This window comes from Phyllobates terribilis, unplaced genomic scaffold, assembly GCF_046119375.1.
Source record: "Phyllobates terribilis strain yellow unplaced genomic scaffold, ASM4611937v1 Scaffold_8__6_contigs__length_399053987, whole genome shotgun sequence".
Lineage (NCBI taxonomy): Eukaryota > Metazoa > Chordata > Amphibia > Anura > Dendrobatidae > Phyllobates > Phyllobates terribilis.
In genome coordinates this window covers 369,842,647-369,870,461 of record NW_027362768.1, presented here as the reverse complement: position 1 = coordinate 369,870,461, position 27,815 = coordinate 369,842,647, and the positions used below count along the sequence as shown (strand labels likewise).

The window sequence follows — 27,815 nt, the reverse complement described above, 5'->3', positions numbered from 1 at the left end:
GAACAAACAACCTGATGATTGGAGGAAACATCGATATAAAGTGAAACGTGCAAATAAATAAGATGTGAGATGGTTCTGCCGAGTCTCCTGCTCCTGGGGGGTAAACAGTGAGGTACAATCCTCCCACGCGTTTCAGGAGTCACAGTGATAAAGTGACAAAGACATAAACCTCTAGAATAGACTGGAAACATTTCCAATAACAGGATGAAAGAATATAAGGTCAGGTTCACACTTCGCTTCTGCTCTATTCACATCCAGAGCTGCCTTTAAAATTCTGAATTTAGCTTTAGTTGTGAACAAAGAAGAAAATCTTAAAACCTTTGTCTGCCGCTCCGACTCCGCAGTTTAAAGCAGTTTTTAACTGCCTAGCTCCAAATCCCCTGCATCTACCAATCATTGACGTCTCCTCATCAGTGGGATTCGGACCCCCAGCAGTTTTCCACCGGCCTCCGATCCGCAGATTAGAAGTGCCGCAGTGCACAAAAACTGGTGCAGCGCCATGCACACTAGTGGCCATCAATGGTACTGCAGGCTCTGTCCCATGAAAGTGGAATAGGAGAAAGTTGCTGTACCGCTCAGAGTCACAACACTATGTACAGAGCGCTGCACTGCCGTTCTTTTTCAACAGCTGATAAATTGGGGTACCAGAAGTCAGACCCCACCAATAAGAGTTTAATGACCTATCCGGATGATAGCTTATCAGTGTAAAAGTGCCTGGGATACCACTTTAAATTATTAAAATTATGGCTACATGCAGTCACCACTAGGGGGAGCCGAAGAGATTAGCCTACTGTTTTCATATTACATTCAATGTATAAACTGTATGCAGCGAGCTCCGGAGCTCCCCCTACTGGTGACAGCAGGTAGCCAAAAATGTTATTGTTTTTTTGACTTTTTCAACCTATTTACAATTTTTTTTTCAAGTTTCTCAGTACATTGTATGATAAAGTAAATGGCGTCACTCAAAATAACAACTTTGTCCTGCAAAATAAAATAAAAAAAAAAAGTCCTTGTACAAGTATAATAAATTAAAGTGTTTTAGAAGAAGGATAATATCTCTAAATTGTCTGAATTGTAAAGCGCCGCAGAATATGTTGGCGCTATATAAATAAAAAATAATTATTATTAAAGGATGAAAACAGAATTGCAAAAACAAAAAAATTTATATTTTCACTACCTGCAGTCACCACTAGGTGGAACTCAAGATTAAAGCATAGAAAGTTACACATTGAACCCAATCGTTAAACGGCCTGCAGTGAGCTCCCCCTAGTGGTGGCTGAAAGTAAAGAATATTTAATTAAAAACAGAAAACTCCTATAACTTTATTTCTACTAAACTGGGGATTTGGAGCTCTGTATCGGAAAAAATCTATCCTAAAATGATATTAATCAGCACAGGGAAAAAAAACAAGATGATGTGACCATAAAAGCTAGACATAATTTATAACACTGATTACAGCAGCTCGCAGGATATCTGATACTTCTTTGCATTGTATTCAGAGATGATGATTCCCATGGGGTCCCCGTGCTCGGGATACGTCATCTTCTCACCTTCGATCCATTATGGAAACATTTTAAAGCTATAGATCTCAAAAAATGTACAATAATGAATAAATAGGAAAATAAATATAAAAGAGGGTCAGTTTTGTTTCAGCGCTTTTCCAATAAAGTGGAGCCCCGCTGACTACTGAAGCTCATCCACATTCATCATTAATTAATGCAAATACCCTGATTATATTCAATCAATAAATAAATAAATATGTTGTTCTTTGGGTGCAAATGCAAAAAAAAAAAGTGACCCCCGTCTGATGATAAAGAATTTTTTACGCATGCACTGATGAGATGGTTCCTTCCTCAGCTCATGGGTACAGGAGATAAGCCTGTCGCAATAGATCTGTCGTATTTTTCTTATATCTTTGTACCTGTGCAGGGTCCATTTATCTGATACAAAGAACCAAATCCCCTGCATAGACGGTTAAAAGATAAAATTCTGTTTCCCAGCAGTCACCACTAGAGGGAGCTCCCTTCTCCCAGTAATAAAACAGTGCGCTCCCTCTAGTGGTGTCAGACAGAATTACATCACCTCACTGTTTGCAGGGGAGACTTGGAGTGCTGTATCTGCTAGAATAATGCGTCTAAAATGACGTGGTGTCAAAGAGGACACAAGCCCCTTTAATATGTTCTTTGAAGGTATTTTCTAGCTTCATAATAAATACTATTGATCCACGGTGTCTTGTAAAAGCCGGTCTCTATTTTGACCCCTTGGACCTCACAATTAACACCAAAATCTGCCCCCTACTGATGCGGGCACTGATGCAAATCCTGATTTGCAAAAAGTCCCCTTTTAAAGGTGCAGGACTGGAAGTGTTGTCATAGGGATCAGCAGGAGACATGCTTCTACAAGGCAGCTATTTTTTTTTTTTCTAAACCCTGGTCGACCAGATATGATGCAGCCATCGCGGCGGTGATATGAATGGTAATATTCGGTGGTCTTAAGACATGCAAAATTGGAAATTTTACAAAAAAATGTAACCTGGCCGCGTGTAAGAAGCCAAAGGCTCCAGCTGAGCGCGGCACATCCGTCTGCCCTGTGTGACGAGCCCGTCTGCGCTATCCTCCCTGTATTCCCGCCATGCAGACCCTCCTCATCGCCTCCATACTGGGGCCCTAATGGCAGACCCCCGACCGACCAAAAGCCCCCAGCTCAAAAATCGGGAAGTGGAGCGAGATGGACGGGGCGTGTAGAGGACGGGGGGGAAGCGATGGCCGCGCTCTGTCCCCGCGTCGGCCACTAGCCAGGCTCTTCTCCTCCTATAAGTCCACATGGATGTCCTTGTACGACTTGTCCACCGTCCACTCCTTCTGGCTTTCTTGCTCGTCTTGGGCGTATCGGGCCATCTCCTGCTGGAACCACAGCTGTCGCGCCTTGTTGGGATCCACGTTGATCCAGTTGTTTGCAATCCACTTGGTTCCCTCGGTCACGAGGCAGCCGCCATGGAGGGCGAACTCGTCCACGTCCCCGACCCAGCCTAAGGGTGGGGGAAAACAAAACTTAAAGGGGTTGTCCAGGACCAGGATGCTTATGAGATTATTCTTAGGGTAGGGTCATCAATATCAGATCGGTGGGGGTCCGACACCTGGTACCCCCGAGGATCAGCCAATATCTGGTGCTGGATACACTGCTCAGATCAGATTCACCACAGACCTGGGGTATCCCAGCTCCTACACTGTGAACTGCCATCAGCCAAGGCTCCAGGTCTGATCTGAGCAGTGCAGGCGTCGGGGTAGGGATAAGTCATCAGTAACTTAGTCCTGGACATCCCCTTTAAGACTACAGACAGACCTTTATCATTACGTCTTATTTACAATCACAGAGCTCCAAATCTCTTGCATAAATCATAGTTTAATGATAAAATTCTTTTTACCTACAGCCACCACTAGAGGGAGCCTTAGAGCTGACTGTATACAGTGAATTCACAGGCGCCCTCTAGTGGTCACTGCAGGCAGACAGAATTGTAAAATGGAAGTCTATGACTATACAAGGTATTTATAGCGCTGTATTAACAAAAAATATAGTGTCCAAAGTAGACGTGGCGCAGGAAAAAATGTTAAAAAATACCTCCAGGTGGGTTATTTACATATGAACCCAACCGACCGTTATAGACAAATAATGATGAGGATGGAGACGGCTGTATGCGATTAGCTCCCAGGCTCCCTCTAGTGGTGGCTGCTAGTAGAGCTTTATGACTACACTCTATAGGGGGCTATATGAAGGGTCGGGCGACGCAGCTCTGGCATCGAAACATGATCACTTTTGGATAAGGGATAACGATGCTAAAAATTGCAACTTTTCTGCCTCCCTGGTCCTTTATCCTAAAAAAGTTGGTGGAAAATAGATGGGTATTGAGGAGACCGCGATGCAGCCAGTCCCCAGATCCCGGTGTTGCTGCTGGTCACCGGCCTACCTTTGCCATTGGACAAGTAATTGTACCAGAAGACGGCTGTTCCCTGCCGCGGCTTTATCCGCAGGTTCCCCTTGTCGCAATGTTTCCTCGTGTCTCTCAGATCCACGTCGTTCTGGATCAAAGACTAAGAAAAGCGAGAAAAATAAGACAATGAATGGGAACGATGTGACCTCAATATGAATTGTGTAATCGGGAGAATTAAAGGCTGTTTCCTAAAATTGAAAGCTATCCCCCCTATCATTGGGGTAGGTGGGACCCCCGGCACTCCAGAGATCCTGTACAGTCCCATCCTGAATGGAGCCGGGGGCTTCGGTGGGCATCCGACCTCCGAGGACGAAGTACAGTGCTAGTGGAAGACCCCATTAATGGAGGCCATTATTGTGCGGCCGCTCACCAGCTCCTCGTAGGTCCTGTTATCAGCGATGGGGAACGTGGTCTCTCCGCCGCCGGTGACGTTGTTTAGGTAGAAGAGAACGGTGACGTACCTGGCAAGAAAGCACAGCACATGGGTGTGAACACGTCATATGTCTATATATCCAGCAGGGGGCAGCATTTCTATATCTGTCTAGGGCCATGTCTGGGAAGGGGCACAGGGCAGATGTCAGGGGTAGTGACGGGGGGGGGGGGGGGAATCGGGGGGCTCTTACCGACAGGAGGTTTCAAAAGGCGAGCTCTCATTGGTCGTCAGCTTGGTGTGGGCGCACGCAGTCTCCGGAAACACCGGCCCGCTGTCCATGTGGGCGTGATAATGGCCGCCGGCATTGTACCTAACTACCTGCAGGGGCTCGCTGTTCTCCACCACATCGGGGGGCAGATGGGTTAATTTGATGACTCTAAAAAAAAAAAAAAAAAAAAAAAAAAGGGAATAAACCAAAAGGTTGTAATATTGTCATGTGAAGAGTTTGGGTGTTTTTTTTTTTCTCTTGGCCCAGACACAGCGCCACTATTGTGGTTAGGTCGTGTCTGGTATTGCAGCTCACCGCAATTCAACAATGTTGGATCATAAAATCTCAAATCTGGAAATGTGCTGAAAATCCCCCCAAAAAAAGCACTTTAAAGCTCCCAGGCTGCAAATCAGCGCTGAAACAAGTGTGCACCAAGTCGTCCCCCATAACTGAATAATCGGTGTGGGATTGACCGATAGGACCCCCATCCATCCCAAGATTGGGGCTTTGTCTGAATGGAGCGGAGTTCACGTGATGCATTCACTCCACAGGACTGCGGCACCTCCAGCCCCCCCCCCCCTAAGTCTGAGCGCTCGGACCCCCAGTTATCGCATATGGATGAAAACTTTAAAACTAGTGCAACTTTGTTTGCGGCACTTATTTCTCAGAGTTTTATAGCCAGCGAGTGAAGAAATCTCTACATGCACAGAGTTTTGCTTTGTGGCGTTTTCAGCGTCTCAATGCGGAGTGTGAACACGGCCCTAATAAATCCTTCTGGTCGACGCATGGTATTAATTAGGACAAAGTGAATGGCAGTAAACAGGGGGGCGGCCGTGTTTGCGGATTCCCGGGCTGTTTGCTGATAATTACAGGACAGGCCGGATTCTCATTTCCTCCGCCGCCCCCCCCCCCCCCATTAACACCACATTAGGCTCAGTAAATAGAGCGGATTATGCAGGGGCCGAGGTCTGCGATCCCCTTCTGACCGCACAGTGCAGGACCTGCCCCCATTAATTACTGTAGGACGGAGTCACAGAAAAGAGGCGATCAGATCGGAGATTTACACCCTTCATGGGCGACCATTAATCGCTGCCAACTGCAGAAATGGAAAGCGAGAAGTGACGCTGAGCGATTTCTGCAGCGGTTTCCGCCTGAAAAACTCCGTGTGAACTAAACCTTAGGACATGTGTGAACTAGGACCTTAGGACACGATCCTCGGATTTCTGCCGCAGATCACGGAACACCCTCGTTATCACCCAGTCGGATTTTCGGTGCAGAATCTGAGAACGTCTTCTGCTTTTTTTTTTCTATGGTGGCAGCAAAAAAAAATCTGCACAAAAATTATCTTCTGTGTGTGAACGGGGCGGCAGAATTGATTCATGTGCACGAGATGTGGATTTTAAGAGAATGCAAGGTGGATTTCGTGCATTGACCCCTTACTTCCTATAGGTACAGGGAGAGGGGGGGACGGGGGTGACTGTCTCCGGTCCTGCCCTGTATACCCACCGCTGGCGTATGGACCTCAGCACCTGGTGGGCGCCCTCTCCCTGGTACAGCCAGGTGTGCTGACTATTCCTCACCAGGTCGTTCATGGTGATTTCTCGATTGCCCAGGTACTTGTGGAAGTCCCTGAGGTTCAGCTTCTTGAATTCCTCCAGACTGAGGACCCCTATAAAAGACAAGAAGTCCTGTGTAATGTCCGCGGCCGGCAGTCCTATGCATTCCTACATTAGAGTCAGTGCAGGCATTACTGATGTCTGGAGCTGCTCCGTCTCAGGGGGGACACGCTACCTTCCTTCCAGGGCTGGAAATTATTTCCAATGTCTTAAGCCTTGTGTTCTTGAGGGATGATCTGCCGACAGTGCAATGCTCTGCAGACAGTGCAATGCTCTGCAGATATTGGGTACTGAACCTGAATACCATGGAGTACTAGTAGAGGTTTGAGTCTAGGGTCTGAATTAATTATAGGGGTCTGGGATTGAATTATTTTTTGGGGATCTGTTACTTTTTTTCCAGGTCTGATCTGTGGCTGAAAATATTTTAGGGATGTTTTCTGGGGGGCTGGCTAATTGTATAGGGGTGTTTCAGCCTCAGATATAAAATTTTAAGGGGGTTTGATCTAGAGTCGGAATTAATTTTAGGGGTCCGGAACAATTTTCCAGTGGGTCCAAAATTACTTTTTGGTGTCTGAATGAGTTTAGCGGTTCGGTCTAAGGTTTTATTAATTTTAGGGGTCTTAGCTAGGGAAGGGGGGGTGGCTGATAAATTTACGGGTTTGGTCTGGGGTCCGTATAGACAGAGGGATGTTATTACATTTATAGCGTCTTGGTCTGGTTTTCACCTTTCACAAATAATAAATATACATGGAAAAAGTTCTAAAAAGTTTGCAAAATACTAAATCAGATAACCCGAAGAGAGCCGATTGTTTTAATCAGGTTTTTGTGATAAATGTATTTTTTTTTATGATTTTTCCATATCACGGTCTGTATTAAAAAAAAATAGAAATCTTGCAAATTTATATTGAAAAAATATATATATTTTAAAAATGCATGTAACACAAAACTATCATTTTCTGACGACGTGTTCCCTTTAAGTTACCCACTGAGAACAGAAGTGAAATAAATGGTTAACCCAGTGCTAGAGACGCATTATTAAGTAAGTGAACCGGTATTTTACAGTTTAGCAGCCACTACATGGCGGAAATTCTATCCTAATCCTATTCCAAGCACTCGAGAGACCGCATCCATTAAGACGAAGCCGGGACGGTGTGGTGATATAAACACTGCGAGCCGTGCGGCAGCAGACTGACACTGAGTGGCTCACCGTTTCCATCAGGGTCGGCTTTAACAGCTGTGTACATTTCCCGGATATTCTCGGGCGTCATCCATCTGCCGTTACCCAGGCGGGAATGGGTTAATACCTGCAGAAGAGATTAAAATAATATTAATGCTACAATGTAAAAGTCCAGGGTCAATTACTGCAGCACGGAGAGAGAGGAAATGCTCCGTCCTCATCTATAAATCCCCTCTACCCCGATGCCGGGCGGCGCAGAGCCTGATGCCTCCTAGTGTGAACAGCGCGACCCTGGGGTCTAATGAGCAGCGGAGACAGCGGGTCATTATAACTGGACGATTATACTGATGAGAAGCAGGAATTAACCCATGTCTGACCGTCCATATACCTCATATCTATCCGTATCCGAAGTGGAGACCCCGTAACGCTGGGGGGCCGAGTGGTGAGGAGCAGACGGCTGAAAAGTCACTGCTGACCCTATAACTGCAGAGTCCAGATCTCCTCATCAGTGCAAACACTGCGCCCCCGCCGGGAGCTTAGTGGTCGAGCAGCTGCATGTAGCCGTACATCACCAAGCACGATGCCGAGCATCAGATGGAGTGGTGTAAAGCTGCCACCACTGGACTCTGGTGGAGATGTGTCCTGTGCAGTGACGGATCGCACTTCTCTATCGGCGTCCGATGAAGGAGTCTGGGTTTGGTGATTCCCGCTGTACAGATGGTGGAGGATAATGCTATGGGCTGCTATCAGGGGTCGGCATTGGGCCCTTCGTTCCAATGAAAGGAAATCATAATTGTTCAGCACAAGACATTGTGGACAATTGTAGCTTCCAGCTTTGTGGTAACAGTTTGGGGAAGACCCTTTTCTGTTCCCCATGACTGTGCCCAGTGCACAAGGTCCATACAGACATGGAGGGGAGAACATGAGCGGCAGCACAGACCCCAGCCCCATCCTATAATGGAGATTGTGAGCCCGGACCCCCGAACATCAGGGTCTGACCTCACAAATGCTCTAATGGATGAAGTGACAAAAATTTCCACAGACGCCACCAACATCTTGTAAAAATCCTTCCCAGAAGATCGGAGCCGTTATATCTGCAGAGGGGCGACTCCATATTAATGTCTATGGATGTAGTATGGGAGCTGCGAAAAGCTCCTGGAGGCGGATGTGGGGGGCACATACTTATCTCCATGCAGTGTATCTGTCTATTGATTTTTATAGGGTCAGAATTCCAGGATTAATACGTTGCTGCATCGGTAAATATCCGGGGGTCCGGACCTGCAGGACACGTCTGGCTCCGGGTGGGCTTTGCAGACCTCGCTGGGTCCGTGCATTCGCTATACATTCACTTGCTTTATATGGGTCGGAGCCAAACGCCCGTTCCCCTGGCAATAAAAATGAAATGTTGGCGAGGCGGGCATGTTTATGTGGTGCGTGCCACCGATGATGGAGGGTCTGTTCTTTCACAATGGGTAAGGGAAGAGCAGAATATAAACATGGCCGTACATAATGGCTTTTATGAGCGTTCGAGCATCTTCCTAAGAATAAGAAGAAGAGTTTGTGTACAGTACGAGGTCTTCAAGACCCCCGTGGCCAGCGCATAGCGAGCCCCCTTCATATTAACCCCTTCACAACCCTGTTTGAAGTAAAAAAAAAACAACCCAAAAACATATAAACCTAATACTTCTCACAACTGAGGGTTTGTTACAACTGCACCCAGTCTAGGTGATCTCTCTTCAGTCCAGGTAGCTTGTTACAAAGTATCAGTCTGATGTCCTTAGCACCTTTCTACCACTTGCTGACAGCAAGCAGAGGTTTACCAAACATGAAAATTGAGTTAACTGAGAATTCATCAGTGAGCTCCTTGTGATAGGAGAGTGTATAACTTTTATCTTCCTTCTCAGGTGACCTCAACTTTCAGGTGGTCATTAATCAGCTGAGAGGAGCTCAGAAGGAGTAAAGCAGAATGAGCTCACTTGCCGATTCTCAGTTAACTCATTCTGCAGTCAGCAATAGACAGTGCAGCGTGGTGCCTGTAGACGGTGCAAAATGCTTAAAGAGATACTACAGAAAATCATTTTTAGCCTGTACCCAGTTTAAAGAGATTTTCCTTCCCTATAGATAAAGCCTTAAAGGGATATTCCCAGCTTAAAAAATATAAATTTACTTGTAAATACAAGCAATTTTGCACTTTACTGCTTATTAAAATGTTCAGCCGTTCTTCAGATATTAACACTTTTCTTTAGTTTATAGCTCGTTGCCTTGGAGACCGACCACTGCTGTTAGACTTCAGAACATATGCAGTGCTTACAAGTTCTTTTCTCCTGCTGTTTTGAAGCTGTCCAGGATCGCTGGAGTGTGCTGTTAACTCCTAACTCTGGCCAGCTTCAGCGCAGCGATTGCAAGCTATCGACAGCAGTGGTGGTCGGTCTCCTAGGCAACGAGCTACGAAACAATAAGAAAAGTGTGAATATCTCAAGAACAGCTGAAAATTTTAACAAGCAGTAAATGGCAAAAGTGCTTAGATTTAAAAGTACTATCAGACTATATATCTATGTATGAGGACGGGAAATAACTCCTTAAAGGGATATTCCCGACAGTTAAAGTTATCACCTATTTAAAGGATAGGCGATAACTTGAGGATCAAGTGTGGGTCTGACCACAGAGACCATCAATCATCCTGAGAATAGACAAGAGTCATATGGGAGAGCCCAGACATAACAGCGCCACACATAGTTTGTTACAATGTATCAGTTTAGGTAAAAAGTATCAGTCCGGACTGCTTCTCATTCACTGACAGCAAACAGAGGTGTGAATAACCCAAAACAAGGTATATTACAAAGTTGCCCAGGTGGATAGCAGAGCCCCCTTTAAGCCCGAATGCCCCTGCAGTTGTTTAACCCTTTCCTCACCTCTTTTATCTGCAGCTGCCCGTCTTGATTGTGATCCAGCAGATTGAAGATGTCGGCCTTGCTTATCTCCAGATTTTCCATGGCCTCCTTGTAGCCGTCCACGGGGAGGATCTGGCTGGCCTGCAGTCCTTTCAGCTGGGCCAGGTGGATGAGGAGCTTGCACTCCTGTTCCGATAAAAAGTTGGGGATTTCTGCAAAAAACGGGATTGGGAATGTTATAAGAAACAGGGGGGCACGGTGTCAGATTAACAAGACACAGAACTTAAGGGGTTAACATACAAAATAGGTGATGAGTCTCATCTCTGGGGGTCCCGCCGATCACAAGATCAGGGGTCCTGTGTCCACCATTTGAGTGGAGCGTTGTGCATGTGACTGGTGACGAGTGCCACGCTCAATGTTGGAGCCCCAAAGCGCGTGCGACCACTTTTCCGCTTAAATGGGGGACACGGGACCTCTATTCTTGAGATCAATAGTGGGACCCCAGTGTTCGGATATCTACTTCTTATGAAGTGAAAAGGTGATCAGGTGAAACTCAGTCCCCCTAAGTGGTAAGAGCAGAATTTAAAGGGGGCTTTCCATTTTCTGAAATCCCCTGTTCCTCAGCGGTGCTTTACTCACCCTCCAAGGGTCCAATGCTGAGTCTCTCCCACTGCTCCCGGAGTCTGTTATTTTCTGCAGCGCTGCAGCCGATCAGTAAGCTCAGCAGCTCTGAGCGGCTCATGCTGTTAACTCAGGCAGAGCCACTGAGCTCTGTGATTGGCTGCAGTGCTGTCGTCATTCCGTCAGTGCTGCTGACAATACCATAGACCGGGAGCCTCGGTGGACACTCAGTGCTGGAGCTGGAGAGGGCGAGTAGAGCCCAGGTTGTTGTTTTTTTTTTTGTTTTTTTTAAAGATAAACTGCAACCGGGGTAGGAAGAATTTCCAAAACTGGAAAACCCCTTTAATTCTTGCATTTTAAATCAGTGCTGGAGATTTGGTGCTTGGTTTCAGAAAACTGAGTTCTGGCACTAATAAATAATTCAGGAAGAAATTGTGGATCCATTTTGATAAAGAAAAAAAAAATGTAGTTCGATCTTTTAAGAGACATATATCTCACAAAATATGGATTGGCCAGACCTCAGCCGTCTTGGCCGGGACCTCAGCCGTCTTGGCCGGGACCTCAGCCGTGTCGGCCGGGACCTCAGCCGTGTCGGCCGGGACCTCAGCCGTCTTGGCCGGGACCTCAGCCGTCTTGGCCGGGACCTCAGCCGTCTTGGCCGGTAGTTCAGAGGATGGATGGAACTTTTTGTGACTTTGGGTGTATAGTTAGGGTTTGTGGCAGACAAGACATGTCCCTCTTGGGTCTAGGTGCCTGGAGGGGCGCTAACAAGTCACTTTCTATAGGCTGGGGTATTCATACACAAGACAAGAGGAGAGAACTTAATCACTGAGCCAAGTTTAGGAAACTGTAGATACTCTGAGCAAAGGAGTCCAAACCAGTCCTCTCTTCATTCTGGCCCGAAACCTCAGGCCAAAGTCCCCCAAAAAATGCATGGGACCCAAATCAAAAGTTGCACATATTTCTCATGCTGTGACCCAACCCAAAAGATGAATTTGCCTCCTCGGTGCTTTGAGATGTCCGGGGAAGTTTGCTCACTACCCCTGTGAGGTCTGTAGGGGCGGCTATACTGATAAAGAACAACTCAAAAACTTTGATTTTTTTTTTTATTTCCCTTTAAACCCATAAATGTGATTTTTTTTTCGTTTTCCACCCCAGCAAAAGACATCGTGATTGATCTCCAGATCCTAAAAAAACTTAATGAGACGTGGAGGATTGTTTTAAAAAGGAAAACATTTAATGAGCCCGGCGTCCCATCACGGGTTGTTTGAGCGCCCCCAGGGCTAAATCAACAGCCCTGACTTATCCTCCCCCCTTTGCTCCCGGGTCAATAAATGATTGTTTTTTTTGTGTCTTGAGAACAGCCAGGAGGAACACGTAATGGTTAATGATCACAAATCGGAGAAAAGGGGGGGATTGGTGGACAAATGGCTTCCAGCAGAGATCCAATCATGAGTACAATAATGGGTCGAGATAATGCCAGGCCGGAGAGTTCAAACATTCAGCCTCCTTGTCGGCCCCTATTACGACACCTGCTGGTTTAAGCTGCCCCCCTAACAAGACCAAACAATCAGCCCCATTGGCAAACGCAAACTGTGGGATTGTCTTGTCCAAGTGTGCTGGATCTTAATGAGAAAGGATTAGTAGGAAAAAGTGTCCCCCGGCCCTATAAAAACCCCAAGCTTGGGGCTACGGGGAGACTCAGTCGCCTGTGCAGGGATGAAGATGATGAGTGCATGGCAGGGCAGATGCCCCGGATGCCAATACCCAAAGTGGCATCTGATCGTCCTGCTCTGTTTTTGGACCGGTGTCTCTGGGGCGATGTACGTGAGCAGCTCGTCCCGGTGTATGACCATCCCCAAGCACATGCCCCTATGTTATGGCATCGGATATACAGACATGAGGATTCCCAATCTGCTGGAGCACGAGACGATGGCGGAGGTGATCCAGCAATCTTCCAGTTGGCTGCCGCTCCTTGCCCGTGAATGCCACCCGGATGCCAGAATCTTCTTGTGCTCGCTAATGGCACCGATATGTCTGGATGGGTAAAGTACCCCTCGAACTATTCACTTCCATTCTGTATGTATGATCAGGGCATAAAGGGGGGGGGGGAGCACCAACGACGAGCTTGCCAAGCAGTGGGTGCAAATGCCAAACCGTGCCATTTGTGCCCATCATCAGTTCCGAATTGGGATATGATATCGCATCGGGCAACGTGATGCCCAATGGGGGCTAAAAGGACACTATTCTGACCTCTGCGAGCCGAATCGGACCCTCTGGATAAGTCCGACATACAGTGTGTGGCCCGAGCTTTCCAAAGTGCAGCATAGACAGTCGGCCATCGCTGGCATGTGATACATGAACGTGTAGGGTTATCACAGAGCCGAGCCCAGGTTGCAGCACGTCAGTGAGTAGAGCGTCCTGAAGGTCGAGAGCGTCCCTGACATTTAGACATTAGGGGCCATTAGAGCGCTGCCGATACCCTCTGGGGGATGCGATTATGTTCCTGGCTGCACATGTGGACTTACCACTCTTACTTGCGTCATTGGCACGGTAATTAGGAGCCGTGTTTTCCCATTAGTGGTTTTGGCATTGTGGGGTGTCTCCTTGAATTACGGCTGATGGAGCCGTACGTGCGTCACTCCGGCTCTCTGGGCAGAGCTGAGTCTCCTGTTCTTTGTTTCAGTGAATCATACAAGTTGACAACAGAATTAGGGCCACCTACCGCCAGAGCCCAGCGCCGCGGATTAGGGATTATGGCAGCTAACCAGGGGCGGCCGGCACCCTGCCGGCAGTATATTAGCTACATCTGTGTCTGGGAAAGCTGGCTGACAACCAAGGTGACCGCAGCTACCAGGAGGGTTGTCACCGGGAATGACTGCAAGGCGGCAAACTGATCATCCTCCAACTGACGACGACTTAGGGGCTTACACCGATTATAGGGGGAAATGTTACTGAAATGTGATTTCTAGAATTAATAATGACATCCTCATGTCTACAGTGACAGGATTATAAAGCCGTGCCGGAGCCTGTGCGAGGCGGTGAGGACCAGCTGTGCCCCCATCATGGCGTGCTATGGGTACCCGTGGCCAGAAATACTGAAGTGTGAACAGTTTCCTATTGATCATGGGATGTGTATCTCCACTATTAGCAACGACACAAGAACCGGCGGAAGTAGTAAGTGACGTCCAACACAATATATCCTGTATTATACTCCAGAGCTGCACTCACTATTCTGCTGGTGCAGTCACTGTGTACATACATTACATTACTTATCCTGTACTGATCCTGAGTTACATCCTGTATTATACTCCAGAGCTGCACTCACTATTCTGCTGCTGCAGTCACTGTGCACATACATTACATTACTGATCCTGAGTTACCTCCTGTATTATACTCCAGAGCTGCACTCACTATTCTGCTGGTGCAGTCACTGTGTACATACATTACATTACTGATCCGGAGTTACATCCTGTATTATACTCCAGAGCTGCACTCACTATTCTGCTGATGGAGTCACTGTGTACATACATTACATTAATGATCCTGTATTGACCCTGAGTTACCTCCTGTACTATACTCCAGAGCTGCACTCACTATTCTGCTGGTGCAGTCACTGTGTACATACATTACATTACTGATCTTGAGTTACATCCTGTATTATACTCCAGAGCTGCACTCACTATTCTGCTGGTGCAGTCACTGTGTACATACATTACATTACTGATCCTGAGTTACCTCCTGTATTATACTCCAGAGCTGCACTCACTATTCTGCTGGTGCAGTCACTGTGTACATACATTACATTGCTGATCCTGAGTTACCTCCTGTATTATACTCCAGAGCTGCACTCACTATTCTGCTGGTGCAGTCACTGTGTACATACATTACATTACTGATCTTGAGTTACATCCTGTATTATACTCCAGAGCTGCACTCACTATTCTGCTGGTGCAGTCACTGTGTACATACATTACATTACTGATCCTGAGTTACCTCCTGTATTATACTCCAGAGCTGCACTCACTATTCTGCTGGTGCAGTCACTGTGTACATACATTACATTACTGATCCTGAGTTACCTCCTGTATTATACTCCAGAGCTGCACTCACTATTCTGCTGGTGCACATTTTCTGGTGTAAAAGAGTCATACACTTATTACTATTATAATAAAGCTATAATAAGCTCTGTGCACAGGCGCTAGCCTGCTTGATGATGGTTTCCATATTAGCGAGAAACAAAAAAAGTTTTAGGCAGGTGTGGAAAAAATATTGCAGCGTAAGACGCTTCCAAAAATAGAAGTGATAATAGTTTATTTGTATCAATTATAAAAATGCAAAGAGAATGAACAAAAAGAGAAATGTAAATCCCATCAGTATCTGGCGACCGCCCGTCACCATCATAACGTCTTCATGGTCACTTGTCCCTTACACACAGTCTTAGAAGGATCTCGGCAGGGGGCTTGTTCCAAACATCTTGGAGGACTGCCCCCGATCTTCTGCGGATGTCATCCAGCATTGCTGGACGCGTGGGTGACGCGTCTCAGACACCGACGTTCTAACTCAGGTTCCGTCAAGAATAACTGATGAACGTGACGGGCGATCACCGGATATAGAGGGGCTCCGGTATATTTGGGGCTATATAGGACCCCGGATACTAATGCTCCTCTCCTCTTACAGCGGTGCCCCGTGCCAGCTGCAGGGACTGTGAACTCGACGAGGCCAGCTCTGCCAAGGAGATCCTGGATACCTTCTGTGCTAATGATTTCAGTAAGTGCTGACATGTTGCACCTCGAGTGCTGCCGCCACTTAGCGAAGCTTGCACTTGTGCCAGCGTCATCTGTGCCCATTGTAAATGGGTACAGGTAACGGCAGGGGGGAGACGGATGCCAACAGTTCAGTGTCCATCTACGCTGCCGCCAGGGGCAGTCACACAAATTCCCTTTGATCTTTTCCCTGCGTTGTTGCCCTTCCGTCTCATCATTAATTAATGGGTAGGGTGGAGGGGGCTTACTCAAGACCCTCTTATCTGCAAGAGAGCTCCCCACTCTGGAGGATCTGACACATGGATTGATTTCAATGGGCAGCCTGCAATACTTCATTCATCCTGTGGTGGCGCTGCAGCGTAATCAACCAATTGCTGATCCCCACCGACCGCAGCCCGTTTAAAGTTAATGAATCAGTTAAGTTTAAAAAAAAAAGATTTTAAATGCGTTGTACAGGGTTGGAAAAACCAGGTCTGTCTTTTTTTCCAAAAACAGCGCCACCCCTGTCCACAGGCTGTGACTGGTATTGCAGCTTAGCCCCATTCATTGCAGCAGAGCTGAGCTCCAATACCAGATGCAATCTGTGCACAGGGATGGCGCCGTTTCTGGAAGGAAGCAGCAAGATTTTCCTATCCATGGATAATTTTAGGCGAACAGGTGGCGCGATGATACATTGCTGCAGGTGAACCATCTGTCGCTGAATAGTTCAGACCCATAAATGGCCGTGTCGTCTCCAGAGCGGCGCTCGTCCGAGGCGTAGATGCCTTGGAAAGTCATGCTTTCTGTCTCGGAAGCCGCGCTGCATATACAGGAGGCGAGCCCTGTGTATGGGGGGAGACGTGACGGGAGCCCCCCTTGGAAAAGTAAATTACAGCCGCTGACACCGGCTCTGGGACCATATAAAGACACAAGGCTCGGGCTGATGTCACGTCACGTCCACATCCAGCAGCGCCGGTGGGTATTAGCAGTATACAGTATATACCATCTACTGCAGCGTATATCTGCCTTAGAAGAAACCATTCATTGGGTTATCCAGCAACTAGTTAATCAGTATGGGGGGTTCCAACCTGTGGCTCTCTGACTGCTGAAAAGCTAAAGTCCCAGCATGCCCCGGCATCGGCTGGGTAATGTTCTATTATCGAGCTATCAGGGCATGCTGGGAGTCATAGTATTTCAGCAGCCGATGAGCTGCAGGTTGGTTAAAGCATGCTGGGAGTTGTAGTTTTGCCACATCTCCACACGGGTGGAGGGAGCGCCAGGAGTTGCGCGCGGCTGCGCACGGGTGGAGGGAGAGCCAGGAGTTGCGCGATGGCTCCGTACGGGTGGAGGGAGCACCGAGAGTTGCGCGATGGCTCCGTACGGGTGGAGGGAGCGCCGAGAGTTGCGCGATGGCTCCGTACGGGTGGAGGGAGCGCCGAGAGTTGCGCGATGGCTCCGTACGGGTGGAGGGAGCGCCGAGAGTTGCGCGATGGCTCCGTACGGGTGGAGGGAGCGCCGAGAGTTGCGCGATGGCTCCGTACGGGTGGAGGGAGCGCCGAGAGTTGCGCGATGGCTCCGTACGGGTGGAGGGAGCGCCGAGAGTTGCGCGATGGCTCCGTACGGGTGGAGGGAGCGCCGAGAGTTGCGCGATGGCTCCGTACGGGTGGAGGGAGCGCCGAGAGTTGCGCGATGGCTCCGTACGGGTGGAGGGAGCGCCGAGAGTTGCGCGATGGCTCCGTACGGGTGGAGGGAGCGCCGAGAGTTGCGCGATGGCTCCGTACGGGTGGAGGGAGCGCCGAGAGTTGCGCGATGGCTCCGTACGGGTGGAGGGAGCGCCGAGAGTTGCGCGATGGCTCCGTACGGGTGGAGGGAGCGCCGAGAGTTGCGCGATGGCTCCGTACGGGTGGAGGGAGCGCCGAGAGTTGCGCGATGGCTCCGTACGGGTGGAGGGAGCGCCGAGAGTTGCGCGATGGCTCCGTACGGGTGGAGGGAGCGCCGAGAGTTGCGCGATGGCTCCGTACGGGTGGAGGGAGCGCCGAGAGTTGCGCGATGGCTCCGTACGGGTGGAGGGAGCGCCGAGAGTTGCGCGATGGCTCCGTACGGGTGGAGGGAGCGCCGAGAGTTGCGCGATGGCTCCGTACGGGTGGAGGGAGCGCCGAGAGTTGCGCGATGGCTCCGTACGGGTGGAGGGAGCGCCGAGAGTTGCGCGATGGCTCCGTACGGGTGGAGGGAGCGCCGAGAGTTGCGCGATGGCTCCGTACGGGTGGAGGGAGCGCCGAGAGTTGCGCGATGGCTCCGTACGGGTGGAGGGAGCGCCGAGAGTTGCGCGATGGCTCCGTACGGGTGGAGGGAGCGCCGAGAGTTGCGCGATGGCTCCGTACGGGTGGAGGGAGCGCCGAGAGTTGCGCGATGGCTCCGTACGGGTGGAGGGAGCGCCGAGAGTTGCGCGATGGCTCCGTACGGGTGGAGGGAGCGCCGAGAGTTGCGCGATGGCTCCGTACGGGTGGAGGGAGCGCCGAGAGTTGCGCGATGGCTCCGTACGGGTGGAGGGAGCGCCGAGAGTTGCGCGATGGCTCCGTACGGGTGGAGGGAGCGCCGAGAGTTGCGCGATGGCTCCGTACGGGTGGAGGGAGCGCCGAGAGTTGCGCGATGGCTCCGTACGGGTGGAGGGAGCGCCGAGAGTTGCGCGATGGCTCCGTACGGGTGGAGGGAGCGCCGAGAGTTGCGCGATGGCTCCGTACGGGTGGAGGGAGCGCCGAGAGTTGCGCGATGGCTCCGTACGGGTGGAGGGAGCGCCGAGAGTTGCGCGATGGCTCCGTACGGGTGGAGGGAGCGCCGAGAGTTGCGCGATGGCTCCGTACGGGTGGAGGGAGCGCCGAGCGTTGCGCGATGGCTCCGTACGGGTGGAGGGAGCGCCGACAGTTGCGCGATGGCTCCGTACGGGTGGAGGGAGCGCCGACAGTTGCGCGATGGCTCCGTACGGGTGGAGGGAGCGCCGACAGTTGCGCGATGGCTCCGTACGGGTGGAGGGAGCGCCGACAGTTGCGCGATGGCTCCGTACGGGTGGAGGGAGCGCCGACAGTTGCGCGATGGCTCCGTACGGGTGGAGGGAGCGCCGACAGTTGCGCGATGGCTCCGTACGGGTGGAGGGAGCGCCGACAGTTGCGCGATGGCTCCGTACGGGTGGAGGGAGCGCCGACAGTTGCGCGATGGCTCCGTACGGGTGGAGGGAGCGCCGACAGTTGCGCGATGGCTCCGTACGGGTGGAGGGAGCGCCGACAGTTGCGCGCGGCTCCGCACGGGTGGAGGGAGCGCCAGGAGTTGCGCGCGGCTCCGCACGGGTGGAGGGAGCGCCAGGAGTTGCGCGCGGCTCCGCACGGGTGGAGGGAGCGCCAGGAGTTGCGCGCGGCTCCGCACGGGTGGAGGGAGCGCCAGGAGTTGCGCGCGGCTCCGCACGGGTGGAGGGAGCGCCAGGAGTTGCGCGCGGCTCCGTACGGGTGGAGGGAGCGCCAGGAGTTGCGCGCGGCTCCATCTTTTATTCTTTCTTTCTGCAGCTGCAAAAATTCGTATCACAAAGAGGAACACGACCTCCAGCTCCGTCTCCGACTTTGACATGGACTCCAGGGTGGACGTCATAAAGCACGGCCCGCTGTCCAGGGGGGACATCCTCCCCAGACTCCAGCAGTGGCTGGACCTGGATGCCACGTGTGTGCAGAACATAATGCGTGGGACCCGGACGGGCGCTTATGTCGTCAGCGGGGACGTGCAAGAAGACAAGATCGTGGTGCACAAAGCCTACGCCTGGCAGAAGAGGAACAAGAACCTGCACTTCGCTGCCAAGAAATGGAAGCATCACAAGTGCAGATCGTAGGACCCCCGGGGCGGCGGCTGCGCATGAACAGTTCCCCCTAATAATCAGCAAATCACCAGTAAATCTCAGCCTTGCGTTATCCTTTGCTGTATCGTAGTCTGTCTAATCCTGGGAAAGCTGGGTGACATCAGATATGGCCGCCATTACACCCCCCGGTGGCTGGGCAGACCTGATCTCCTGGAGAAGGTGGGTGCGGTAATGGAAGCCATAGAGGTGGTCACACAGCTTTCCTGGGAACAGATAACTGTTATTCATTGGTGAAAGACGTCCTTAAAGGCAGCGACTTATTAAAGGGGTTGTCCAACTAAACGGCAAGTCAGAAAGCCATGACATCCTGGTCACCTGACTGCAGAGCTTTGTGATTGGCTGCAGGTGACTGCAATGGGATGTCATCTGATGATGAAATCGTTCCAGTCAGCTGATCGCTGCAGCCAATCACAAACCTCAGCAGTCAGGTGACCAAAGAACAGGATATCATTGCCGCCTGTCCTGCGGTAGACCCCAGAGTTGGCTGCATGGGAGCCGTGGACGTTGAAGCCGGTATGTCATGGGTTTTAGCCTTTTCTTGCTTCAGAAACAAGCTGTGGACAACCCCTTTAAATCATGATTGTCATGAGTGCGACAAATCTTGATGAATGCACCAAAAATCGCGAGGAACCACCCGGGGTGATGGCAAGTAGCCCTTCTACCGGGCAGCATAACGCTGGTTTTGGTGTGTAGCCCTAGAGTAAAAGAGAAGGTGCCGAGCCTGATGACTGTATATAGCTCTGTATATATGTGGGATGGAAACCAATACACGTGTGGCTGTAATAAACGTCTGGTGTGTGCGTCACTTATTGGGGTCCCCTGGCCCAGAGACCGGATGCTTATGTGCAGGAGACCAGGGAGCTTCGCTCATTGGGATGAAATCTGCAGGAAGGCGGCAGCGCGGGATCTGGGGGATTACAGAGCGGCCGGACCCCGTGACCCCTATGCAGACACGATTACATCTGCTGATTTGCTGCTCATTTCTACCCCCCCATCCTACGGCATTAAGACGATTACATGCCCCTACGTCACGGGGGGCTCAACGCTTACCAAACAGCAGGGGCTTCAGGCTCAGCGTCTTCATGTCGTACAGCTTGTTGTTGCCCAGCTCCACTTTCTGCTTGTAGCCGACCTGAAAGAGAGGAGCGATCAGTACGATCCTTCGGGTCTCACATGTATTAGCCAGGACATATCCATGCATTTGGTGGCCAGAGCAATGTGCAATACCTCTCTCGTCCTGTGGTGGCGCCACAGGAAAATGGAAGATTCATCATCAGCAGATCGCAACAGCAGCACTCTGATCGGAGGGGATCTGATCACAAGAATGGGGTCCAGTGTCCGCAGATAGATCATGCGCATGTGTGACCGTAGAAGAAAGCCACGCATGCGCACCACAGCTTTATTCATACGGGGTGGGGGGGGACGGGGACGACACAGGATCCCTGCTCTCGTGCTCAGTGAGGGTCTCGATGGTCAGATCATTAATTTATAACCTAGATACAAAGCAAGAAAATGGGACAAAAGTAGGGCCACTTGGAGTTTGATGGACACAATGAATGGGGGAGGGAGAGCTGAATGTACGAGGTCCTGACCGGAGGGGCTGGAACTTACTGGGGTCACTGGAGGTTAAGACACATTCCTTCACAGGAATTAGAATCTGTACAGAAATCTAAGATCCAGGTCCGGTCAAAGCAGAAAAGTCCCACAGCGATGGAATAATACCGGGATTATGCAGCATGTGACAATTTAGCGTGTATGGGGGGCATTTAAAGGGCTCGTCCAACTTTTTTTGTTACTTAAATACATGTATTTTTGGCTAAAAATCTTTTTTTTTTTAAATTGGGGTTTTTATTAAAAAAATTGTGCACTGTTTGCCTTCTATGTCTTCCGTATTTCATTGTCTGTTTCTGACTGCAGAATGAGCAAACTGAGAATCCGTCAGCGAGCTCATTCTGACGGTCCGATGGGACAGTTTTTATCTTTTATCTGCATTTTCTGAGCTCCTCTCGGCTGATTTATGACCACATCAAAGTTGAATGTGCAGAGGAACAAAAGAGCCTGTAAAAGTCAAACAGTGCAGTATCTTTTATGAAACCGAAAAGCAAAAATGATATTTAGCTCCAAATACATGTATTAAAGAAAAATAAAATAATAATAGTTGTACCTAGAAGTGAACTATTCGCTTAAAGCCTGACTCATCTCAGTCTACGACACGGCTGGATATCATCTATTGTTCTCTGTTATCAGCTGTTTCTGGGTATATGTGTATGGGGAAGTCATAGCTGTCAGTGGAAAGCCGTTGATTCTAATTGTACAAAAAGTTGTGCAAAATGTTCTATTTTTGCAACTAGGCTCCCAAAAAAACTCCAGTGTGAACACAGCCTTATACTTCTCACAGCAGATTACCCCCAGCTGTATCCTAGATAATCCTCTGTGAGCTGAAAGTGTTAATCCGATTTGATGAAGTGATGGCATAGCTGGATAATTGCGGAGGTCCGATGAGTGGGACCCTCACCAATTCCAGGGGCATGGAAAAACAATGAAGGGGCTGCAGAGCTAAATTAATGCTTTGGCCCTTTAATTCTTCTGATCCGTGGTTATACCCCTTTAAATGGCTGTGACTAAGGCCGGGTTCACACCGGTATGTAATGTCTGCAGATTCCTCTGGACTGCTGATGGGCCCAGGAGCTGACCGCAGATTTTCATGGTGGTGAAATCCACAGTGAATTTGCAGCACGATCCGTGAGTTGGATCACACGTGGGTTTCATCCATTATGTCAGGATGTAGTTTAAGAATTTACGATCTCTGGATATAAACAAAAACGTTCCCGTCCACTGACAGCAAGCCGAGAAAAACAGAAAAAACTGGACGACCCCTTTAATAAAGTGCAGATATAGGAAGTAATAAATAACAATTTATTATCAGAAATAGGTCAGGCTAAGAATAAGCAGAGCCCTGTGGATACGGCGTATACTGGGGCATAGACGGCAACTGTGTCGTCCTCCGACAGTGCGGCGATGTCCGCTGCGATCAGATCGGCCGCCAAGAAGGGAGACGCGAGATTGTGGGCTGCAGGAAGGATCTCCCGTACATAGCACTGCTGCCATACATCTGGGGCGCCATCATTTATACAACTGGGGTTATCTCATTATTATCCATGCCATGGAGGGGGCCCCGGCTCAGGAGCTCGCCTTATGACCAATATAAGCGGTTCCCGTTCCAAAAAAAACAAACCAACCTTGTATTACATGGACGTCCATTCATCCTATCAGCTGCTATGTTACACTACATTTCCCCTGCAGAGGACGCCATAGTTTGCCAGCGGTCCAAGGAGTAGGACGGTGGTTCTCCAACTGCTGCAAAACTACAACTCCCAGCATGTCCCTCGTCTGGAACACTTTACTATAACACAGAATTTCAGATACTTGTATCATTTGTATACACCGGTGCAAGACTCGTTACAATGTATCAGCGCATCCCCTTGTATGTGCACTTAAGCCAATAGGATTAATTTGCAGCTTCTGGATACAAGATTGCTTCAATTCACTGACAGCAATCAGAGATGTTGATAATGCAGAGGATTGATTGCGTCGGAGGGCTCTTGAGGGGCTTGCTGGACCCCGGCGCAGGTGGTAGAGATAGAAAATGTCCTCCAACCTAAAGTGCAGCTGCAGGGTTGTATGACAACTGTCCCAAATTTTGAGATCAAGTCCAGACAAATTGATGCCTCTAATCTTTTTTGCTTACAGGTGGGTCGGGGGTCTCGCCTGCAATGCTGGGGGGCTGCAGGATCTGGTGCAGCAGACAAGTGCTCGGCTCTGTATGTATGGAGCGCTGTCAGGAGCTGAGCCTGCACCAACCAGTGTGGGGGCTACCGAGGGCCCGTGTCGGCCATGTTTCTACACCTGCGTCTCCATAGGAGATGGATAATTATACAATACCCAGCGACATCAAAGCAGAGAAATGTACAAAAGATGGCAGGAATAAAACTGTAAAAAATACAGGAGGAGCATCATGAGAAATCCCCCTATCTGGTGTCACCACTGCGTCATAAAATATCGGATTATTTATCCCGTACGGTGAATTAAAAAAAAATAAAACCTTCTGTCAGAATCGCTGATTTTTGGTCGTTTCACCTCCTAAATAAAAAGATAAAGTCGTCTGGACCCCAAAATGGTCCCAATAGGAACGTCACCTCAGTTATATGGAGCGGAAAAATAATAAAGGCGAGGAGGAAACACGGCGAGCGGCCGCTAGGTACAACCATGGAGACGGCGCCCCCTATGTCTGTGTGCAGGGTCGCTGCACCATTCTCCTCTCTGGGGGCCCCTTCTAGTGACGAGTGAAAGCCCCCAGACATCGGACCTTGGTGGGAAACACTCCAGCATTACTGGAGTCCGTCCCTGTCACCTATAGGGGGGCGCATTCACTTATTAACACTAGCAGCCAATCAGCTGGCTGCTTTTATTTTTTTAGGCAGCCACATGGAAAGAAAGCGACGTTCTGATTGGTTGCTATGGGAAACTTCTCGTTTCACTTTACACCTCTGCTGTAAAAGTCACCTGACCTCCCCACGCGCTGACAGCGGCAGTCACATGACCAGGGGCCGTCACCCACCTTAATGCCCTCCAGCCGGGGCAGGTAGCTGTACGGGGCGCCGCCGTCCTCATGCCGCAGGGGGGCTCTGTGCTCCGGGGCCGGGGTGCTGACGGCGGCGATCGGTCCCCCGGTGTCCTCTCCGCTCTGGCTGCCGTTGCTGTAGTAGACGTAGAGCAGCAGCGCGATGACATTCAGGATGTAGACGTGCACGAACACCATCACCACCACGAAGTACGAGCGGGAGCACACGCTGTTCCCCTTCTGGATTCCGGCGAGCCGGTCCCTGATCGGCGGCTCCTCGTCATGTTCCGGAGCGCTGCCCCCGATCCCGGCGGCCTCCATCCAGACCCCCGGCCTGAGCGACACGAGCCGGGGCCGCGCGTCACCCGGGCAACCGCGCGTGCTACCTGCTGGCGACACCTGGGGGCGGGGCCGCTGACGTCACGGGAGGACCAGGAGGGAGGTTGCTAGGAGACGGCGGCTTCCTCATGTGATTGACACGTTCTGATCCTGCTGCACCTGCTCACCGCAGTCACGTGACTCCTTTAAAGGGATCATCCACCTTGTAGGATTTGTGCTTTTTTTTTTCCCTTAAACGCATGTATTTTTTGGCTAAATATCATCTTGGATACCATTAAGAATTTAGCACCATTTCCTTTCTCCAGCCTCCTCCTTGCACTGTGAGCTGCAGGAGGAGTAAACCTAGAACCTGTCAGCGAGCTGGTTCTGAAAGTCTTGACAGGAGTTTAACCCTTTCAGCCATCTTTTTCTGAGCTCCTCGCGGGTGGCTGACACCAAAGCTTTGTAAAAGTTCAACGGTTTTAATGGGATCCAATTGCAAAAATGATTTTTAGCCCCAACTGTATTTAACTAAAAAAAAAAAAAAAAAAAAAAAGTCCCTATAAGAAACATTTCGGGGGGTTGACGTTTCTAATTTTGGAGGGTTGTAATAAGGAATTTTGCAATTTGCTGTTTATTAAAATGTTCTGTCCTTGAGATCGTAACCCTTTGTTTACAGCTCGTTGCTTTGGAGACCGACCACTGCTGCTAGACAACAGAACCTGCGCAGCGCTTACAACCTTTCGTCTGTCGAGCCGTTTTGAAGCTTTGAGGATTGCTTGCACGCTAGGCAGCGGCGGCGGTCGGTTGCCTAGGCAACAGCGGATTTAAAAATAAAAGGGTTGATAGCGCAAGAACGGCTGCAAATTTTAATTAAAAGTAAATTATAAAACTGATCAAAACAATCAGACCATATCCACCTAGTAGGATGGGAAGAGCCCTTTAAGATCTCGTGCACGGTGCAGACGCTATAAAATGCAATAAGGGGGGGGGGAGCGGCCGGATTTTCATCAGTGGCTTTTACGATCAGTAATTTTCTCATATGCAAAAAAAAAAAAAAAAAAAAAAAAAGCAAATCTTGTACCTATTAAAAACAGACAGCGCCTGGCATCTGTGATTGTCACGTACCTCCATGAATGGATGATTTTTATCCAGATCACAAAAAACGTCTGTGGAAAAAAATAAATTTGTGGGGTATGCAAAAAAAGACACAAAAGTGAACTACCCCATAGATTAGGATACGTCTATATTCCAGCTGTGATAATGAGGCCTGGGGGGGGTGCAAGCCTGAGATAGGAGGTAGCTCTGATCTCGGCCGTCGCTGAGGAAGGCCGCAGCTCTACTACATTTTCCGTGTCAACTTTAGCACTATGTCGTCCATATGCCGAACATGTAAGCTCTTGTGCCAAGGGGTTAAGAAGAGGCCACGCTGCCGACTCTACTTCCAGCGATGGTGGAGGAGCATTAGGAAGCAATAGTAATGGGCAATGACCTGCCGTAGCCACAGTCACCCAGCTTTCCTGGTAATATGACCGTCGATCACTTAATAGTTTCTCCATTTAAAAAACGTCAGACTGTAGTTTGACCATCAGCGGCTCCATCATCTGCCACTTTCGGACTTTCTCAGACTCCAGAACGGCACATTTTAAGGAAAAAAAGATCATATATTTCCCAGACACAGAAGGAAAAGACTGACGGCCGGGAACGGAGCAGAAGCTGCATCTAAACATACAGGCAATCTTGGACTTATCAAAACAAAGCAGCAGCGGCGCCGTCATGAAGAATCGCATTCCCCTCGAGATAACAGAGAGGAGCTGGTTTTTGTCAGATCCCACACAGTTTTCAGCTCGGCGGTGGCACGACCCTCCGGGTATTTATAGCCGCACATTCGGCGAGGTGTCGTACGCCCCCCTCCTAATCCCAGCGCATTCTGCAGGGCGGACGTTTCATTTATCTAGGATAGGACTGGCACAGAGAGGCTGCCGGTATAAGAAATGGAGCACCAAGGAATCAGAGCAAAGTGGCAGAGCCTGTGATAAATAGCAGAAAGGGTTAACCTGCGTCAGGGAGGGTTTGTATAGACAGACGGGGGACAGCTGAGGATGCACAGTCCATTAATCCAGCAACTGATAGCCTGGAATCATGTTAATCCAGCAAAAAATAGGGTCAGTATAAGAAACATGGGGGGGGGGGGTTTCTATGATACTTTGGTTCAGTGCCATCACTTTGCATCTGGAAAAGTTATCTCCGACTTGTCCGGGCAGGTGACGCTTCCACAGAACAGTCCGGCCTCACTATCCAATCAGGCGGTGATACTGACATGCTCCAGGCTGCCCCCGTCATCTCTCAGGCGAGGGAGATCTTGTGCATGTGCTTCATACTCGAGCTGGGCACGGCGTCACCATTGTGCCTTCCTGGACATGAACAATACGCAGATGAAGCACAGGGAGGAATCACTGCATCATTGTGGTTGCAGAGAGACGATGTGGGCAGCCTGGAGAAAGCCAAATCACCCCCACCAGAGAGCTGGGATTAGTGCGGAAGTGCCGGCGGCCAGACTAACCACAGATCATCTGCATGTGCCGAGCGACAAGAAAAGTTGCTTTTGTGCATCATTATAGAAGACAATTGTAACACTGGATTATGGCTACAAGTCATTGTGGGGGGACCGGGCACAAAAATAATATTCATGGATGAATTCTGGCACTTAGACAATATGGCGCCGCTCAATGTGCAGGTGCTGCCACCGTCACACAAGATCGCCGATTTTCCCCTTCCACAGCCACGTCTCTGCCCAATAAGAAATTTCTGCAACTGAATCTCAGGTTCAATCTTTTTTTTTTGTGGCAGTCAGCACCCCAAGGTTGTATTCACACATCCGGGGTCTGGTCGAGGGTCTCCCAATCCAAAATGAACAGCCTCACGGCTTGAACAGTGACACAAGGGCGTGTGAAATCCGGCCTTAGTCAGATGTAAGGAACAGTTACAAAGACAACCAAGTTCATTACATCCTAAAAGTGAGGGGTGGTGGGTTCAGAAGCATAAAATAATTGATCTCGGTGTATATGTGACGTTCCATAAAGGTCTTGTATCAGTTCACCAATTTCTAAGTTAAGTGCTTGCTGTCAGTGAATGAGAACAGCTAGCGTGCAGAGGCAGCAATCCTGTACATCGCTAATCCTGCTCTAAGCCGAGAGGTGGGTGACAGTCTCAGCGCTCAACCCATGTTCTTGTGATTGGTGGGAGACCCAGTGGTAGGACCCCCAAAGATCTAGCAGTTAACACCTATCCTATACTTG

The 27,815-nt window shown here is 49.6% G+C and overlaps 2 protein-coding genes across 3 annotated transcripts; one reads left to right on the top strand and one right to left on the bottom strand.

Moving 5' to 3' along the window:
- On the bottom strand, nucleotides 1–24,641 carry P4HTM (prolyl 4-hydroxylase, transmembrane). Its single transcript, XM_073644912.1, has 9 exons — nucleotides 24,196–24,641; nucleotides 20,628–20,709; nucleotides 10,335–10,525; nucleotides 7,453–7,549; nucleotides 6,136–6,298; nucleotides 4,612–4,797; nucleotides 4,359–4,449; nucleotides 3,965–4,088; nucleotides 1–3,028 (listed from the first exon to the last, which is right to left on the bottom strand). The coding sequence occupies exons 1-9, from the start codon at nucleotides 24,517–24,519 to the stop codon at nucleotides 2,811–2,813; spliced, it is 1,476 nt and encodes a 491-aa protein (XP_073501013.1). The 5' UTR covers nucleotides 24,520–24,641; the 3' UTR covers nucleotides 1–2,810.
- LOC141157520 (secreted frizzled-related protein 5-like) lies at nucleotides 12,720–20,281 on the top strand. 2 transcript variants are annotated; one of them, XM_073644914.1, is made up of 4 exons: nucleotides 12,720–12,979; nucleotides 13,942–14,108; nucleotides 15,615–15,704; nucleotides 19,234–20,281. In XM_073644914.1, the coding sequence occupies exons 1-4, from the start codon at nucleotides 12,756–12,758 to the stop codon at nucleotides 19,548–19,550; spliced, it is 798 nt and encodes a 265-aa protein (XP_073501015.1). In that variant the 5' UTR covers nucleotides 12,720–12,755; the 3' UTR covers nucleotides 19,551–20,281. The 2 variants fall into 2 exon arrangements, 1 of the variants encoding a protein (XP_073501015.1); XR_012247810.1 differs by lacking the exons at nucleotides 12,720–12,979; nucleotides 13,942–14,108; nucleotides 15,615–15,704 and adding an exon at nucleotides 16,415–16,654 and having other exon boundaries at nucleotides 19,234–19,355.
- Nucleotides 24,642–27,815: the final 3,174 nt, after the last annotated feature.